This window comes from Chenopodium album, chromosome 17, assembly GCF_948465745.1.
Source record: "Chenopodium album chromosome 17, dcCheAlbu1.1, whole genome shotgun sequence".
Taxonomy (NCBI): domain Eukaryota; kingdom Viridiplantae; phylum Streptophyta; class Magnoliopsida; order Caryophyllales; family Amaranthaceae; genus Chenopodium; species Chenopodium album.
Genome location: NC_137850.1, coordinates 36,058,808 through 36,077,841, shown reverse-complemented (window position 1 = coordinate 36,077,841; position 19,034 = coordinate 36,058,808). Strand labels below are relative to the sequence as shown.

At 36.7% G+C, this 19,034-nt stretch overlaps 2 protein-coding genes and 1 long non-coding RNA gene across 3 annotated transcripts; 1 reads left to right on the top strand and 2 right to left on the bottom strand.

The window, feature by feature from the left end:
• Positions 1 to 124: 124 nt before the first annotated feature.
• Positions 125 to 804, bottom strand: LOC145589295 (uncharacterized). Its single transcript, XR_014101640.1, has 3 exons — positions 719 to 804; positions 547 to 615; positions 125 to 393 (listed from the first exon to the last, which is right to left on the bottom strand). It is a non-coding gene; the product is annotated as an uncharacterized LOC145589295 (long non-coding RNA).
• A 2,899-nt stretch (positions 805 to 3,703) lies between these two features.
• On the bottom strand, positions 3,704 to 7,933 carry LOC145588889 (uncharacterized). The gene is made up of 2 exons (XM_081645481.1): positions 6,586 to 7,933; positions 3,704 to 6,348 (listed from the first exon to the last, which is right to left on the bottom strand). Exons 1-2 carry the CDS (start codon positions 7,931 to 7,933, stop codon positions 3,704 to 3,706), a joined length of 3,993 nt encoding a protein of 1,330 aa, XP_081501607.1.
• Positions 7,934 to 10,930: 2,997 nt separating this feature from the next.
• Positions 10,931 to 18,661, top strand: LOC145589619 (protein TIC 100-like). Its single transcript, XM_081646275.1, has 11 exons — positions 10,931 to 11,761; positions 13,045 to 13,116; positions 13,237 to 13,326; positions 13,428 to 13,601; positions 14,214 to 14,304; positions 15,210 to 15,272; positions 15,379 to 15,445; positions 15,800 to 15,903; positions 15,990 to 16,116; positions 16,557 to 17,284; positions 17,693 to 18,661. Exons 1-11 carry the CDS (start codon positions 11,088 to 11,090, stop codon positions 18,077 to 18,079), a joined length of 2,577 nt encoding a protein of 858 aa, XP_081502401.1. The 5' UTR covers positions 10,931 to 11,087; the 3' UTR covers positions 18,080 to 18,661.
• The last annotated feature ends 373 nt before the right edge of the window (positions 18,662 to 19,034 follow it).

Here is a 19,034-nt window from a genome sequence, read left to right as displayed (position 1 = left end):
ATTAGTTATAAAGTCTAATTTCATTATTTCATTATTGAAATTCACATAAAATTGAAATTCACATTAAAATAGAATAATTACGTGTCAAGGATGCTACAAACCTTTCTAGAAGACTCTGGTAATACTTGCATTCATTCTTGAATGGACATGCTCTACAATTGGGATTGTTCTTCATGCAAAAAACCTACAACATAATAACATTTTGTAATTATATGGTTAGTGCAGTCAAAACACACATTCAAAGAAACTCCAGTATACACTAGATGCACATAAGCACATTATCCATAAAATTATGTAATGTACTACATGGAGATCGGATGATAAAAAAAATAAATAAAAAAAAAAAAAAAAAGTACCTTCCCGAATGTAATCGCTTGATAATGAATTTTATACCTGTAATCCAACAAGAAAATATATGAATAATAAACTCTAGCGATTTTATAAGAATACCTTCCACGTTTCTTTTTGAATTTCTTCCTTTCCATATTATACATCTGTCAAAATTTCCAAATAAGAAGAAATGGAGGGAGTACAAAGAAATCGTACAATTTTTGTTTGTCCATATGGTCTATTCTGGGCCAAAGATATCTTTGAATGTCATCAAAATTTGGGTACCTACACGAAATTACTATCAAGGTTAGAAATTCTCGAATACTCTTTTTATCCAAGTTCTAAAACATGCATGATATTAAAGTACTTCGTAGTTCGTATATATTACTTGTCAATAAGATGAAAGGGAATTTCTTCAGGCAGTTTACTGAGAGGAACCCAGCCTAAACGCACTGCAATTCTAGCAATATTTACATCAACCTGGCATACATAAGTTGAAAGTATTAGCACAAATATTTTGAGTAGCTTTAAATAGCTTTACAAAGAGTAAGAAATAATCTCAAATTGTAACCTATACGTGTAGTACACTAGATAGCTTTGCATAAGGGGATTATGGCCCCGTGCACTTCACCTTATTTTTAAAGAACTGAAATTATTTTTAGCGAACTGAAATTATTTTTACTAAATTAAAATTATTTTTGCTGAATTAAAATTATTTTTACCGAATTGAAATAAGTTTTACTGATTTTATATTATACGTGTAATAAGAAATTAAAAACCATTTACTATTACAAAAAAATTTGCAACTCTTACGGGGAAGGCATCGTGACCAAGCGTCAAAAGTCGCAAGCATTCAACACTTTTCAAGAAGTCCATAGAAACTTAACAAATATGCCCTGAAAATCAAACAAAGGAAATCAAATTTTAATCTCTTATACAAACCTAAAAATTTTGCAAGAAAATGAATGTTATGAGTATATTCTTAACTTACTTTGCTATTTCAAATGGAGCTTCACGTAACCATTCAAGATCCATAGTACCATGCTTTTCAACAAGTCGATTGAGCATTCTCTGAAGTTACGAATAACAAGCATTAATAATATGTTCATTCATTCTCTACACGAAAATTTTCATCGCTTCATACAACTAATATAACAAAATTCCATGGTTCGTACCTGAATCTTTTTCCCAATAATCTTATGTTGGCCTCTCTTTTCAATTGCTTCAGCAATGTCCATCATCGGCGCCTTCCTTACTGCTTCCCAATCAACAGAATCTTGTGTTTCAGGGCTTCTTTCAGTACTCTTTCCTAGGAATTGCAATCGTATCGAATCCCAATCAAAGCTTTCAGCACCTTCACCTTTCTTTTCTTTGCCTTTAAAACTAGGCAAAGATGCTAGCATTTCCTTCATAGCACTGTCATATTCTTTCTTCCACGACTCTTCTTGTTCTGTTTCGGTTGGAGTTGCTTCTTCTTCGTCATCAGGATACACGATGATCGGGCCCTTTACATTACTACTATTCGTAGACTCTTGGCTGCTTGAGGTAGATACATCTCCACCACTATCCTCATCTTTATTGGTTCTTTTCTTTATAGGATATCTCGAAGCCAATTCCATGTATGCACTCCTACACCAATCATAAATTTAGTATACATATTATACAATGGAACTAAAACAATACTTTGTCTAAGTATGAAACTGAATTTAAAGAGTTGAAGTAAAAAAAAATTCTCAGCTGATTAAAAAAAATCTGTTCTGTTTTTGCTCTACAACAGCTTGTGCGTCAGTTGCACGAAAATTATGAACAAAAGAATCCAATGGAGCAATTTTTTTTTTTAGGAACCCAATGGAGCATTTGTTAAATTGGTGAGAAAAGTATGGAAAAAAAAATTAAAAAAAAAAAAATCGAATTTCTGGGTCAAAAATTAACTGTACTGTTTAATCAGTAGTCTTTGGAAAGAGCATAAATTCTACGATGAAAAATTTAACCGGGCCCAAAACCCGAAACCTGACAGACTCAATTAATCCAAAAAAAATCCTAATTTGACATAAGACACGAAAAGAACTATAAGTTAGCATTCTCAATAAAATAATCCAGGCTTTATTCCCAAAATTTACTTATTATATTTAATAGAATCAAATTTAAAACTTATTGATTATAGTAGAATAACCAAAGACAACAGTAATGCACATAAATTGATACTTGAAAATTCTCTTAATCAATTTAATTTTAATCAAGAAAAAGACAGTAAATTTCTAATACAACAGTAGATGATGAGTGTAGATACCAGGATCAATGCTCGCGGTAGTATTGTGTTGAAATCCAAATTGATTAGCTCCAGCAAAAGTTGCACCATTAACTGAGTCAGGAATCTCCGAATATGATGAACCACAAGGTTGTTTTCGACCGGATACACATCTAGTCGTTGGTGTCACATTGCTGGTAGTATTGTTTGTGAGGGTCGAATGTGGCTTTTCTGGGGTTATTGGTATCCAATAACCATTGTTTTGTTGTTGCAGTATTTCGGAATTCATACCTCTATATGAGAAAATTTTGGTTTTTGTTTTTTTTAGGGAAAGTATGATGGCAGCATATGAACGAATAAAAGAGAAAACTAAGAATAGGGGGATATATTAGGTATATATGTAAAACACAGCTATTTCACTATCACTCAACCTTTTTTCTTTTTTTTTTCCTTTGAAAGATAATATGGGATATTGGTTTTTCTCAGTCTTTAATATAAGATGAATATTCGACTGAGAAGGAAAAAAATGATGAATTTATAAGAATATCTTTTATATTAAAAGATAATCTTGGATCAAATGAATAAATGATAGATGAGACCAAGGAACCTTCATCCTTTGTAAGATTTTAACTATCTTTTTTAGTACAACGAAGAGGTTTCATTTTAGTAGTGCAATCATTTGCAAATTATATAAATAAGTTAGATATAGATAACCTATAAATTTTTAAATGGACCTGGTTCACACTAATTTATTGTGAACCACCAACATTAGACACAATATGATTATTTTATTAATAAAAATAGGTCACTATATTAAAATAAAGGTTATTATGTTGAAATAAAAGTTAGTGTGACATTATAAAAGTTATAAGAGGTTAATTTTTTTAATGAAATTTTTAATATAATGGTCAATATGAATAATAAAGATCAGTATGTTAAAATTAAGTCACTATTCAATATAATGTTGTACTTTAAGTTCATAATAACATTAACGGTCACACAAGTTTTAAAAAAGGATACTATGTTAAAAATAAAGTTACTATATTAAAATTAGGGGTCACTATGTTGAATATAATGTTTTTTTGATGCAACGGAGGGCCAAGCCCTTATTGATACAAACTAGAATTAAGCAATAAAACGAGGAGTAGTAACTCCCATACAATCCTCCCTAAGGGTGTCACGTATCTCAATCGGGGGGTCATCAAAATACGTTATACCCTCAATTCGGACTATACCTACATTAGCCAATCTATCCGCTACTTTATTACCTTCTCTATAACAATGAAAAACATGAATTTGATTACCAAAGGAGCTAATGATGTTGCGGCAAACACTCAGCAGGTGGACACACTCACCACCAAGGAGTTGGTCATTTTGAAGAGCCTCGATACATGCCTTGTTGTCCATTTGGATGATCAGCTTGGTGATGCCTTGTTGTTGAGCCATGCGAAGTCCTAATTCAAGAGCCAAGACCTCTGCCTTGTAAGCATTGCAGTGCCCAAAATTCGCAGCAAAGCCTCTGATAAAATGTCCTCTGCAATCTCTCAAAACCCCTCCTCCACCAGCTGGTCCAGGAGAGCCACGGGCTGCACCATCAGTGTTCAAAGCAGCCCAATCAAAGGGGGGGGGGGGGGCAGTCCAGCTTACAAACACTTCTCTTTTCCTTGAGCTTGTTATCTCATCATCACCCATAAAAACCTTCCAAGTCTCTTCAATTTTTGCCTTCAGAAAACGTCCTGTCTCAATTGGAATCTCAGCATTTCTTCCAAATAAAGCACAGTTACGCCACTTCCACATCCACCAAATAGTCACAGCAAAACAAACGGGCCATTTCTCAGAAAAAATAAGACCATTAGCTTCAAGATTGCGTATTATCCAACCCTGCAAATCACCTTGAAAGAATGAGGGATAGCACGCAGTCCCTCCAACACTTTCCCAAATATTTCGTGCCATAGGACAGTCACGCAATAGATGGAGAAGAGTTTCATCAGTATTTTGATTGCACCTTGAGCATCTAGGATCATCAGTGAGGCGTCTTTGCAGCCTGTTAGCATTACAGAGGACTCTATTGTGAAGAACGAGCCAAAGAAAAGCTCTGACTCGCTGCTGAACTGGGGTAGTCCAAGCCAAGTCCCATTTTGGGTCTGTCATAACATGCTCATCATTTTTTATGATGGATAGAGCATATTTGATTGAGAAACCTCCTGTTTTCGAGCCTTTCCAATAGCGAAGATCACCCAACTTTGTATTCTCCATCACTTTATGAGCAGCAACAAGTTTTAGAGTGTGGGGTGGGAGTAAATGAGCAAATAACTCCCACTTCCATCCAGCCCCTGGTGTCCAAAGTTCTTCAACAATTGCTCCATCCAAAGCTTCAGGAATCGTATCAATGGTAAGGTCTCTCAAAGGCACATCTGTCGCCCAGCAATGATCCCAAAAAAGAGTGCTTCTTCCATCACCTATAGCCACTGCCGATCCCTTAGACACCCATTTAGCATTTTCTGTAATCCCTCTCCAAACATTTGACATGGTTGTAGAAGGTTCAAACATGTCAATGTCACATCTTCCTTTACAATATTTGTGACGAAGAACTCTTGACCACAAAGAATTTGGCTCCGTAAGCACCCTCCACCCCAATTTCGTAAGGAAAGCTGAGTTTGCTTGGCGAGCCGAACGAATGCCTATTCCTCCTTTGTTGTGTGGTAGCTGCAAAGTGTCCCATGAGAGGAGGTGAATTCTTTCTTTCTCCTCATCCCCTCCCCAAATGAAACGTCTTACTTTTTTATCAATATTGTCACAAATCATCCGAGGGATTTTCGCTGTTTGCATTGAATAATTGGCCATAGTAGTGAGAGTGGACTTAGCCAAAGTACTCCTTCCCGCAAGAGAAAGATACTTAGTCTTCCACCCCGTAAGTCTTCTGTCAACTTTTTCACACAAATGCGCATAGGTTTCTTGAGTGACTCTGCTTGTGAGCGTAGGCATTCCTAGATAGAGACCCAAATCTTGAGTTGCTTCCATCCCCAAAGCATCATTAATCACAAGTTGTTGCTGCTCTGTTACATTGTGAGAATAGTAGACCCTTGATTTTTGGAGACTGACTTTTTGTCCAGAGGCTGCACAAAAACGCTTCAAACAGTCCCGAACCACCTTGGCTTGCTCTAAGGAAGCCTCTGCAAAAAGAATTAGATCGTCGGCGAAAAACAAATTTGACAGTAAAGGTCCACCTCTACTAGCATATATTGGTTTCCACCTCCCCTCAAAAATAGCCTCTTCAATTACTTGGTTTAATCGTTCCATACATAGAACGAATAAATATGGTGAAAGGGGGTCTCCTTGACGGATTCCACGAGTTGGAGAAAAAGGAGTCGTTTTTTCACCATTCCACAACACTTGCATTGTAGGAGAGGTAACACATTCCATTATGACTTGTACCATGAGACTCGGCAAATTCATCTCAGCTAGGGTGTCACGAATGAAATTCCACTTAAGGCGATCGTAAGCCTTTTCAAAATCTATCTTGATGGTCATGTAGCCTTTGCCACTCCTCTTTCTTTTCATCGTGTGTAACACTTCCTGTACAATGACTATGTTGTCAGTAATTTGACGACCCGAGACGAAACTCGATTGAGCTTGAGAAATCATCAAAGGCAGTAAAGGTTTCAGGTGGTTCACTATAGCTTTAGTTATGATTTTGTAAGCTACATTGCACAAGCCTATGGGGCGAAATTGCGAAGGAAGCTCTGGATTCTCCACTTTAGGAATAAGGACTATACAACGTTTCATTCAAATTGTCTGGTAATCCTTTCCCTTCTAAAACCGACAGTGCCATATTATACACATTAGGAGCAACAACTTCCCAATTTTTTTGATAAAACAGGGCTTGAAATCCGTCAGGTCCAGGTGCCTTAAGAGATCCCATTTATTTAACCACCAAGTCAATATCACTTCGAGTATAAGGTCTATTGAGCTTGTTGCGGTCAGTAGTAGAAAATCAGTGCACACACCAAAGGGAATGTCATAGCTTTCATCAGTTCCATCATCTGTAAATAAGGTCTCGAAATATCCTGCTACCAGATTTTTCACTTGGTCTTTATCATGAGTCCACTGACCATCTTGTTGCTTAATAGCCACTATTTTATTTTTCCACCTTCGAATGATAGTACTTAGATGAAAAATTGTCGTGTTACGATCCCCATATTGCAACCAATCAACTCTAGCTTTTTGATACCAGAGTAATTCCTCCTGATGCAGCACTTCATCCAACTCCTTGCGCAATTTTGCCTCCAACTTAATCAACCCCGAGTCTCGTCTAGTTGCTAAAGCAGATTGGACACCTTCAATTCTTGCCATTAGCCTTCTTTTCTCACGAAAAATATTGTGAAAGACCTCCTTATTCCAGATTTGAAGATCCTCAGACAGGGAGCGCAGCAGAGGAACAAGAGGGGTAGAAGAATTCCATTTGTCATGAAGAAACTCAGTGAATTTTTCGTGAGCCATCCAAGCTGCTTGAAAGCAGAAAGGGCGGTTCAAAGAGTCAAGGGGAGCAAAGCCATTAGAGGAAATGATTAGGGGGCAGTGATCTGATTGAATGGCCGGAAGATGTTTGACTCTAGCCTTATCAAACTGCAGACTCCAATCATTTGTACAAAGTACCCGGTCAAGTCTTGCACTTTTTCTTGTTGCAATTGAATTTCCTCGAGCCCAAGTATGCGTTGGACCTAAGAATTCAACTTCAATGAGTTGATTGCTCTCCACCCATTGATTAAATTTCACACTTCTTCTTTTTGTCTCATTGCAGCTAGAGCTTCTCTCCCAATTGAAACGTGTCTCATTAAAGTCCCCTACTAGAAGCCAGGGCTTATTATTTGCAGCAGCAAAATTCGACAAGTCCCTCCACAAATCTTGGCGTTTCGAAGGATCGGGGCTAGCGTAAACAGTAGTGAAATACCAAGGGATATCACCTACTCTCGAGATAGTCATCGTGATGTACTGATTCGTTTTTACAATTGGATCAACGGTTACCAATTCTGGTTTCCAAAAGACCCAAATCCCCCCACTGAAGCCTTGTGCATCCACCCTAGTGTGACCTTCGTAAGCCAATATCGAAGCAATCTTTTGAGCATGGTCTCCTCCCATATGTGTCTCGACTAGAGCAAACACACATGGCTTGTGAATTCTAATAATTTCCTTTAAAGCAGATAGGAAATCATTACTCCCTGCCCCTTGAGCATTCCACACCATACAAGTTATGGGGAAAGTATTGAGGTTAAGGTTTTGAGTATTATTCATAAAATCTGTAAAAGATGGGAAAATAGCTTCATATGCACGTGAGATAAGCCTCAGCAGCTGCATTATTTCATGTGGTAACCGCAAGGTTATCACTAGCTCTAGCGCTTCCATCCTCGGAGCTAACCATGAATGTATCTCCACCTCTATCTTGTGCTTCAGGGGGTTTGCCGTGGCAAGGTAAGGATCCTCCATCGGATAATTGGCACATATGATCTTCTCCGGAGGGATTTGGATCATGATCGGGGATGAGAGTAGGTGAGACATGAGTGAGCGAATTGGAAATTTGGCTTAGGAGTGTTTGCTTAGAGAGATCAGTGATGAAGGTCGTAGTTGTAGCTTGAGTGGTGGCTTGGTTAGTGACTTGAAAGGCAGCAGGGCTATTTTCTTTTCCTTCCGTGACAGCTTGTGAGGGATTAGGAAAAATACTTTTTTCTAGTTCATTGGATATATCTTTTAGGATAGAATTGGAACTAGATATATTTTGTTTCCTTTGATCACGCCCTTGATTTCCTTTACTCAAAGATTGTGTAATCTTTTTTGAATTATCTCCTTTTTTTCCAGAATTAAAATGTAAAATTCTGGTAACTTTTTCAGCTCTTTGAGAATTTTTACCCAAGTCAATAGTTTCCTCATAAGTTGCGGATATCTCCACATTATTCTCTTTCGAATTCAATCCGGAGATAATCTCATTGCCATTCACTCCCTGATTTTCCTCTGTTTCTAAAACTGCAAATCTTGAACCTTCGACATTACCAAAATGCCCTTGTGCAGATTTTGAATTCTTTCCAGGAATAACCTTAGGGACTGCTTGTGCTCCTTTCTCCGGTCGTGGTGGGCGCTTCCTCGGTGGTGGCTTTTGAACCACCATCCATTCCCCATAGTCCTGCTTCTCCACAGTTGTTATTATTTTTTCTTGAGCATTTTCTGGATTAATCTCATTGACAATAGAATCAGACTGATCCATTGCCTCCCTTACTTTGTTTGGGCATTTATCTTCCTGATGTCCAATTTTCCCACACCCAAAGCAAATCATTCTCAGTCCTTCATATTGAATTCTCCACACATGTCCTTTTAACCAGAATTTGGATAACAATGGTTTGGACAGATCAAGTTCAACACTGAGTCTAGTAAATTGACCCCGTTGTGCTAAAGCAGTGTTATTGTCAACTCTGATCACCTTTCCAATTTTTTCTCTAATCTTTTGAAGGAATTCTTTATCAAAGTATTCCACCGAAAGATGGGGGATACGAACCCAAGCAGTGAGATATCTCATAGGAGCATCATCCGGAATAAAGTTAGGAATCCATTTCCGAATTGTGAGGTAATTGTCGTCCAACATCCAAGGTCCTTGAGTGACAACATGATTGTAATCAGCAAGATTTGAGAACCTCGCAATGAAGTAATCATGTCCAATATCAGTTAACACAAGACCTCCTGCCAATTCCCATTTTTTCTTGAGACGCTTCATAAGAGACATGTAACCAATTTTGCAATTGAACATTTTGATGATAAGAGTGTGTTTCCAAGGGCGACGCAAACGTCTCTTTTCCTCCTTTGTCAACAGAATTACAGGGCATTTGGGATCATCAGGAATATTATCAGGCCATTCATCATCATCAGAGAGATCTTCATCCTCATCCTCAAAAGAGATGCTATTACCAAGCCCCTGCATTTGAGTAGAGTTCACCATTTCCTTGAAAGATAAAGAATTGGGATTAGCAGGCTCCCCATTCTTTGAGGGCAGGGGAGGGAATTGTTGATGAGTGTGAAACTCAGAATTCATCCCCTCTTTGTCATTAGAGAAGATGAACTGGGTGATTTTGCGTTTGGATTTCTTAGTTGATCTATCAGATTGGTCATTAGGCTGAGGCTGAAAGTCGGAGTTGAGACCATTTTTAGAGAGCATTTTTAGAGATTGTAATGTATATTGGAGTATAGGATACTATGTTGAATATAATGTCAGTTACGTGTGTATAAACCTTAAGTCCACAATAATATTATTGTGGACCAGGTCCATGCAAGATTTTCTGGAACCTATATAACATTGAGTTTCCTTTATAACGCTGACAAATTAAAGTAACTGTTGTAACAGTAACAAAAAAAATAAGGTGAAGTGAACGGAGCCTAGAATTGTGAATGTTGTAGGAATTAAAGTGGTTATAAATAGACAAATAGGTGGGGTTATATAATGTGTAACGTTAAGTTTTTGAATAAAAAATTGTGAAAGGTAATGCTACCAAAACTTTTGGAAGAAACTTGGTACTTTTATATTTTTTTTTCTTTTTGAAATAGGTAGTTATTTTCAAAATTTACTATAAACTTGGTAGTTATTAACAAGTTTTCCTCATTTTCTTTAGAAAGAAAGATACACAATTACAATTAGCCTCGTGTTCACTAAAAATTATAACCTAATCTATTTGAAGTATTTCATCCATTAATAAACACAAACTTTACATCCATCTAATGTCGTTAGTCTTTAATGACATTTCATACATTAGCACCATACCTCAAAGGTAATTTAACTCGTGAATTTTAAAGACCACAATGATACCATTTTAATATTTCAATACTTTAAATTTTCAAATGCACAAGGTGAAATTACTGATTAAAATAAATTGAATGGAATTGAAATTAATTGAATTGATGGGGTGTTTGGTTAAAGCTTTTTAGAACAAAAATCTCTTTAAAGTGTTTGGTCTGGATGTGTTTGAAAGAGTTTTGTGGGTTCAAAAAGCTCATATGAAGAGCTAAAGCTCTCTCTCTCTCTCTCTCTCTCTCTCTCTCTATATATATATATATATATATATATATATTATTGTTGTTGTTTTACACTCTAAACAGCTAATAACTAACCGTTATTTATCAAATACTTTTACACAAACAACTAATGACAATCATCCAGTTAAACTAGTTACTGTAAACTTCTAACAATCTATAGATAAAAGCTAACTGTCAAACAGGTCAAAACTTTGAATTTTTTTTTTTTTTTTTTTTTTTTTTTTTTGGGATTATGTACATAGCTTATGGGCCACACTAGCTATGATTGGGTTTATACTCTTCAATCCTTACTCATACCAAGCCCAAAACCAAAAACAAAAATAGCAAAAACACACCTTAATTTCATCTCCCTCCTCTTTCACTCACTCATTCACTCACCCACTCCCTCTTCTTCTCCACACTTGACCTTATCTTTCTTTATCCCCATTTCTCAACAACAATGTCAGACAACAACCAAACTCCCCCAATTGACCAACCCCCTCAACAACAAGATGACAAAGAACAAGAAGATGACCCAGATGATTCCGCAAACGAAGACGACTCAGACTCAGACTCAGACTCAGATTCAGACTCAGACTCCGACTTCGAACCCGACGAAAACGACACCGAAGGACCCACCCAAAAACAAAAGAAGCGACAAGCATACTACCGCCGCGCCGGCGAGTTCGACGACATAGCCGAAGGTGACTACTCCGCCGAAGCCAATATCAAGCGCTTCGCCCGCGCATACCAGTCCCGCCGATTCAAACAAGCGCTACAAAAAGAAGAGGATGCAATCGAATATGAAGATGACTTATTCAATTTTCCAAGTGATAGGGAGAATTGGAGGGAAGAAGACCTTAAAGAGTTATGGGCTGATGCACCTCTTGAGATGACTAAACCTGGGTGGGACCCAGCTTGGGCTGATGATGATGATTGGGAAGTTGTTAAGAAGGAAGTTCGAGAAGGTCGTGACCCTCCAATTGCGCCCTTTTATGTTCCTTATAGAAAGAGTTACCCTGCTATTCCTGATAATCATCATGATATTTCTACTCCTAAGTCTGTTATTGAAGAATTGGATCGGATTGAGGAGTTTTTGAGATGGGTTAGCTATGTTTTTCCTGATGGAAGCTCGTAAGTTTTGATTTTTCGGGTTTTTTGATTGATGGGTTTTTGATTTTTTTTGGTTTTGTTGTTTGAATGGATGAAAATGGTGGGGATTTGAGGGGTTTTATTGGGGTTTAGTGTAGGTTTAGGGTATGAATTATGCAACTGACTGAATTGAATGTTTGAAGCTGCTATTAAATTTTGCTTTAATAATCTGCTGCTGGGGTTTAAGTGTTTTTTTTTTTTTTTTTTTTTTTTTTTTTTTTTTTTTTTTTTTTTTTTTTTTGGGGTTTTAAAATGGCGGGGATTTGAGGGTTTTTTTTACTGGGGTTTAGTGTATGTTTGGGGTGTTTGAATTATGCAATTGACTGAATTGAATGTTTGAAGCTGTTATTGAATTTTGCTTTAATTTTCTGTTGCTGGGGTTTAAGTGGGGTTTTGGGTTTATTTTCTTGTTAATGAATTTTTTTGGCTAATTTTATTAATTTTCCCTTTTTTGAATGATAATGTGGGTTTGGGTGTATTTAAGCTGTGTATAATGATTTGTAATGTTTGGTGTATATGCGTTTGACTATGTTTTAGGTGATTGTTTGATCAGCTTCCCTATCAAGGGATGAACATAAGAAACTTTTTGCCCGATAGCTGATACCAGTTTCGAGTTTGCTTTGGTTTATGTCATCATATCATGATGAAAGATTAGTATGTCTTGTGCATTTGCTTACTAATTTTATGAAAATTTCCTTTTTGAATAAGTATATGAGTTTGGCTGTAATTAAGCTATGCATTATACTTTTGTGAAGCATTTTGGACTTGTGTTTGACTGTGTTTTATGTGATTATTTGATAGAAGCTGTTTTTATTCTATATCTCTGCCTGGGCCAATAAGGCTTTTGGGGTGGTTTAGGTTTTGTTATGGTATCACGAGGACTTCTTTGAGTTTTGTATGTTATTTTTTAGTTTAGGGAAGTATTCACAATGATGTATGAAGTATAGGTTTTGATGAAGATTAGGGTGTACAAGACATCCCGTCACCCCTGTATGTACTCGGTATAATATTGCTCAACACTGATTTCTTCATTGTTGTTGGAATCTTGTTGTGAGCCTTGTGGCTATAATTTTGCACAGAAAATCTGTTCTTAGTGATTGAACTTTTAGCTGTTATTGAGGTCCAAGACAGTTATTAATGCATATGGCTTTAAGGAATAATTAGTGCTAAGGAAAGTTTCCTTGTTTTACTTTGTTCATTATGATACAGAATTCCAATCCTACTTGCTTATGCTTATGTTGTTTCTTGTATGTCATTTCCAAAAGGTATGAAGGCACTGTGTGGGATGACTTGGCTCATGGAAAAGGTGTTTATGTTGCTGAGCAAGGTCTAGTCAGGTCTGTTTATAGTCATTTTTGCAATTTTCTAAAATATTACTCAAATATTCAGTTAATGTGGACGTTCATATGAATTAACTTCCAGTGACAAACTAAATTATCATGAACTTCTTACTGTAGGTACGAGGGAGAATGGCTTCAAAACCAGGAGGAGGGACATGGGGTTGTTGAAGTCGATATACCTGATATAGAACCTATCCCTGGTTCCAAGTATGTCTACTAACTATGGAAAGTATTACTTTAATTTGATAGTGGTCCAGGTAGAACTTCTGGATCTTGAGCTTCAGACTGACTCAATTGATGGTTCTCAGACTTGAAGCACAAATGCGAGCTGAAGGGAAAATCATAAAGAGAGATTTTATGAGCCCAGAAGATAGAGAATGGCTGGAGATGGATATTGAAGACAGTGTTCGTCTCACTAATGGGAATTATGAAATCCCATTCTACGAGAATGATGAGTGGATAAGACAATATGGAAAGAGGCCGTAAGTTATTGCTGTGACTATCCTCTTTCTCTCTCCCTTTTAGCTTCCATTTTTACTCTTTCTTTATTCATGCTGTTGACGGCTATAAACAATGTACATGTATTGTAATTTATCTTTTTCTTATTGTATGATTACATGTTAAGTATCTTAGTCACTGATTTCCACTACGTTTTTTTTCATGTTGATGCTTAGTTTCCTACCATCACCGTGTTTTGCAGAGTCCTGTATCGACGACATCTAAAAGTCATTCTGCATTCATGTTATGGTATTTTACATCAGCTTTAGGCATGGTCAGCTAGATCAAAATGTAGCAATTGAACGTCTGACCTTTTCTGGGCAGTCATTACTACATTTATCTTGGGCAGAGTAGTGAACTTAGATTTACTAACTTTATATGGGTCATTTTTTTTAAGGAGAAACTTTATATGGGGCATGTCCATTCTCTTAAAGTCATAATAATCTTGGTTGGTGATGAAAGCTTACCTGCTTGTGTACTTTTAGCTGAAAGAGAATTATTTTCCAGTTTCTCCTCAAAAGTTTTCTTCAATAGTAGAAGGCATCAGCTGACATCTTTATTTTCTTCTTCTACTCATTGTATGTTAATTGTGTCAGGGAAAAAGGTCGGTATCGTTATGCTGGTCAGTGGAAGCATGGCAGAATGCATGGATGTGGTGTGTATGAAATGAATGAACAACCCATCTATGTAGGTCCATATTAATTCCCTAAGTTTGATTTACGTGATACTTTTATACTATATATAAATTTCTCTTTATGTTTTTTCACGATCAGCATTGAGATATTAGACCATCTCCAATGGTGAGACTTGAGGGAGTTTTTTTTAAGGAGAGAGGGTGTATTTTTTGCAAAGGATACCAATAAGTTGGTGTTTAAACTTAGCAATTCCAAAAGAAATTTGCTAAGTTTAGATACTCAACTTTGAGTCTCATTTGACAAAATGTGTGGGCCCTTTATCAATAATATAATATATTTTGCAATTTATTTAAGTTTTATTTATTTATTTTTTTTTTGAAAAACTTACAATATGGATTTGGTGGGCCATAAATTAAAAGTAACATTAATATACTTTAGAGAGTCTCACCAATTCACCATTGGGAAATTAGATTTCGCATGAGTTGCTAAATTGAGAAATGGGTTGGGTATCAGTGTATCACCATTGGAGGTAAAAAACAACTCATTTTGTATTTCAATACTCAAAGTTGGGTCTCACCAATGGAGATGGTCTTAGCTTCTATGGGAAATGATTTTAACACTTTATTGGACAACATCAAATTGAACCAGTGTTTTCTATAGAGTTTTCTTGCCTTCTTTTAGTATATACTTCTATATGAAATAAAATCAAATAAGAGTGATTGGATTGGAAATAAATTATTTATTTTTTCTATAATTTCACATGACCTGTAAATCCACTGATATCAGCTTTTACTATGTTTATTGTTGCATAAGATGCAGCAGTATTATCAGGGAATGAATTCTTAGATTGCTTACCCTCTAGCTGATACTTATCGTTAATCTTGATTCTCTATGGTCAAGTTGCGTTTAAATTCATGTATACTTAGTCTTCATAGTTTTTATGGTTTTTATTTGAAGGGACGGTTCTACTTTGGTGAGAAATTGGAGGATCCTGCTGGTTGTACTGAAGAAATTTCCACGGTATGACACTTATTCTTTTACTTTTTGTCTAAGCAACAGGTTTGAGGGTGTCAGGAGTTGCTTTTACTTCTATTTAGAAATTTGTTCTTACGTAATGGCTATTCAGATGCATGCAGGCATAGCTGAAGTTGCTGCAGCCAAGGCTCGAATGTTCATTAATAAGCCTGATGGAAGTAAGTAATTTCACATTCCAATAAAACATTATTATAAGGATATCACAGATAAGAAAAGAGAAGGGTGTTGTTTCCCATTCCAATCAGATATTACTGTAAGGATGTCACAGAAATGAAAGGAGAAGTGTTTTGAAAAAGAGAAAAAAGAAAAGAAAAAAAAAAGAAATGAAAAGTGAAGGGGAGGGGAGGGGAGGGGGAGGGTGGAACAGTGGAATGTAGCAGGTTATATGTCTTCAGTTAGTAAAAGTGGCAAACCGTTGGCTAAGTTTGTAATATTATAATCTATAATGTTTATTGATCTATAAGGCAAACCTCAATGAGACATTGACAACTGATATTGTCTTTCGGATGCAGTGGTTAGGGAAGAAAGGGGTCCATATGGTGATCCTCAACATCCCTATTTTTATGAGGAAGAGGATGTGTGGCAGGCTCCAGGTTTCATCAACCAGTTTTACGAAGTATGATTCTTACCTACTCTTGAGAATTAACTAATGGTTAGCTCTGCATGCTATATAGTATGAAATATCTTGTTTCAATGATCCAGGTTCCTGATTACTGGAAAACTTACGTGCAAGAAGTGGATCAAGAAAGAGAAATGTGGTTAAACTCTTTCCATAAAGCACCATTAAGACTCCCAATGCCTGCAGAATTAGAATACTGGTGGGAAAATGGTGTGTAGTTCTCCCACTTTATATTTCCTATAAGTTAACTGCTTTTCTTAAGGAACTAGACTGATTTTTTATGTGAAAAGACCTTGAACTAGACCAAAGAATAATCCTGAGGCCTTTATTGAGCTAACTTTGACTCAATTGCCTACTCTTTGTTAGTTTTATAATTGACAAGTGATGACAACGCTGCTCTTTCTGATGATATTTTGTGCGTGTGTGTTTTTTTTCCTGGCAATTTCCCTGAATAGATACTTGATGTAACTGCAGCTTTTTATGAATGTTTCAGCACCTAAGGTTCGATGAGAGTTAAGCTTATATGTGTAGTATATGTTTACTAGCATGGTTTTTACTTTTGTGATTCTCTATTTTGTATTTAAGCTGTCTACAATTTCTTATGTGATTACAATTTCTCATTGCTTCCATTTGAATCACTACCCAAACAGATCAACCTCCAGAATTTGTTCTTCTAAACAAGGAGCCTGAGCCTGACCCTAATGGTCCATCTAAGCTTGTTTATACCGAGGACCCTGTCATAATGCACACACCAACTGGACAAATAATCAATTACATTGAGGATGAAGAACATGGTATCCGCTTGTTTTGGCAACCACCTCCAGGAGAGGGTGAAGATGTTGACCCAAAAAAGGTCAAATTCTTACCTCTTGGGTTTGATGACTTTTATGGACGTGAGACAGAGGAAGAGAGAGAGGGCTTATGGAACCGATTGATAGGTTCAATAGAGAAATCGTGTAAACCCATGTTTGAGAAGCTAGAAAAATGGACTGATGAGCAAAAGAAAGCCAGTGAAATAAGAAAGCAGCTCTTAGAACAGGAGCTTGAATTGGTAGAGGCTGAACTGACCTTGGAGGAGGCCCTTGAAGACATGGAAGAGGCGTTGAAACAACAAGAAAAGGAGGCAGAGGAGAAAGTTGACATGGATGTTGAGGAAGAGGGTGAGTCGGTTTCTACTTCTGTTGAGCAGGAAAAAATTTCACCAAAGAAGGAGACCGAAGTTGAAGATGAAGAGGAAGAGGAAGAAGAAGAGGATGAAGATGATGATTTAGCTCCATCAAGTTTTGGGTCTGTTGCAGACCCAAAGGACAAGAAAAATGGATCTGAGAGGTCTCCATTCTCCACACTTTCGTTTGCGTCATCTGGTTTGATTTCAACAGTAAGTTATTCTTTCAAAGCTATTTGTTTCTGTCATTGAGTGAATAATTGGTGTGATCATTTTGGTATACAATTATTTAGATCAAAATATACCTGGGAGAGTTTCTTGTCATGTGCTTATGTAGGAAAATACAAGCACAGGTATTCTTGGCAATTTTGGCATTTTGTCAGCATATCTTGAGTCAATCTACAGACTTTGAAACTGAATATTAATGTGATAACTTTCTGTGAATAGCATAGATCTTGTGAAACTCCTGATTTATCTTGTTGAAAAATTATATTCAGCTTGGAGTCTATCAACTCTAAAGTTAAGAACTACACGTGGTATCTCTGGTTTAAATGAACCAGATATGCTGGTTCAAGGTTATGATGCTTAAATTAGTCGTTTATTGCTTTATTTCTTTTGCAGGTTCCATCAATGGTTGAGAAATCATTTTCAGTGTGGAAGAAGGAAAGACCTTCACTGAAAATTCCACAGGCATCATGTAGCAGTACCAGTGGTTGTATGGATCATTCTCCTATAGTCACTTTTCACCAAGCATTCCCAGAAAATATGACCTTGAGAGCAAAAGCTCAGGCTGATCAAAAGTTCCGGGTGAAACGAGGTAAAAAATTGTTCGCTGCATCACGGACATCCTCTTCTCAGGCAACATGCTCCAATAATCGCCTCAAAGGGTGTAGATCTTGGGAGCTTCATTGGTTGAGTGCATCACCAAAGAGAAAAGCAGACGAAATATTGTCATTACACATACCACTTCAATGCTTGGATAATGCATTGGATATTGCTCTGCATTAATGAAGTGATACCATTCAATCAATCAATCAATCAATCAAAGCCTTAATCCCAAAAGTGGGGTCGGCTAACATGAACCAAATTTGATTATTCCGTGTAGTCATCAACATAAATCTTTCTCCTCCATCCCTTACGATCCAAAACTTCATCCTCACGTAAATCCATGCACTTCATATCCTTCCTCACTCCTTCCAACCAAGTCATCTTTGGTCTCCCTCTTCCTCGTTTAATCCCTCCATGGTCCCACTCTTCCACTCTTCGCACCGGTGCACCCTCGGGTCTCCGTCTTACATGTCCAAACCAACGCAGTCGATTTTCCCTTAATTTATCTACAATGCCCGCCACACCTACTTTCTTGCGAATAACCTCATTTCTGATTCTATCTCTTAAAGTGATACCATTTTGAAGTAAAAATTTTTTGAAGGCTGTAATTTGTTATCTGAGATGAGTTGAGTTCCTGATCATGTATGGCTCGGCCTCGGGAAGTAATAGCTGTATTTTAGGAATTACTCTTGTTTATTGCAGAATTGTTGTGTATCAAGATATAATGCAAATTTGATCAATTATATGTAATTTTATTTGTTATTTTTGAGAGGTAAAAGGCAATGTTTCACACGTTACTTAAATTTAACTCATCGTAAGGGGAATTATTACCTTAGATCTTAGAAAAGTAGTAATTAGGTGGAAACCAAATCAATCCGTCAAAGGCATGGTAATTGTTACTCCCTCTGTGTTTTAATAAGTGTTACACTTTGATCGACACATAGTTTTAGGCAATTTAATTAACTTGAATAACATAAGAGGTAAGTGGAGTAGTTGGAGTATTAAAAAATTGTAAAAGAAAGATAGTAGGGTTAATAGTTTATTGAAAAATAATAAATGTGGGAGGAAAGATACAATAAAAAAGTAGTAGTGAGTTTGGCTGGGAACCATGAGAGGAGAGAGATATAATATTTAA

Coding starts and splice junctions, on each gene's coding strand:
- LOC145588889 (XM_081645481.1), bottom strand. CDS start 7,933: ATGCAGCTGCTGAGGCTTATCTCACGTGCATATGAAGCTATTTTCCCA. Junction 6,349..6,585: donor AAGCTATGACATTCCCTTTG/GTGTGTGCACTG, acceptor AACGTTGTATAG/TCCTTATTCCTAAAGTGGAG.
- LOC145589619 (XM_081646275.1), top strand. CDS start 11,088: ATGTCAGACAACAACCAAACTCCCCCAATTGACCAACCCCCTCAACAA. Junction 11,762..13,044: donor GTTTTTCCTGATGGAAGCTC/GTAAGTTTTGAT, acceptor CATTTCCAAAAG/GTATGAAGGCACTGTGTGGG. Junction 15,273..15,378: donor GTACTGAAGAAATTTCCACG/GTATGACACTTA, acceptor ATGGCTATTCAG/ATGCATGCAGGCATAGCTGA.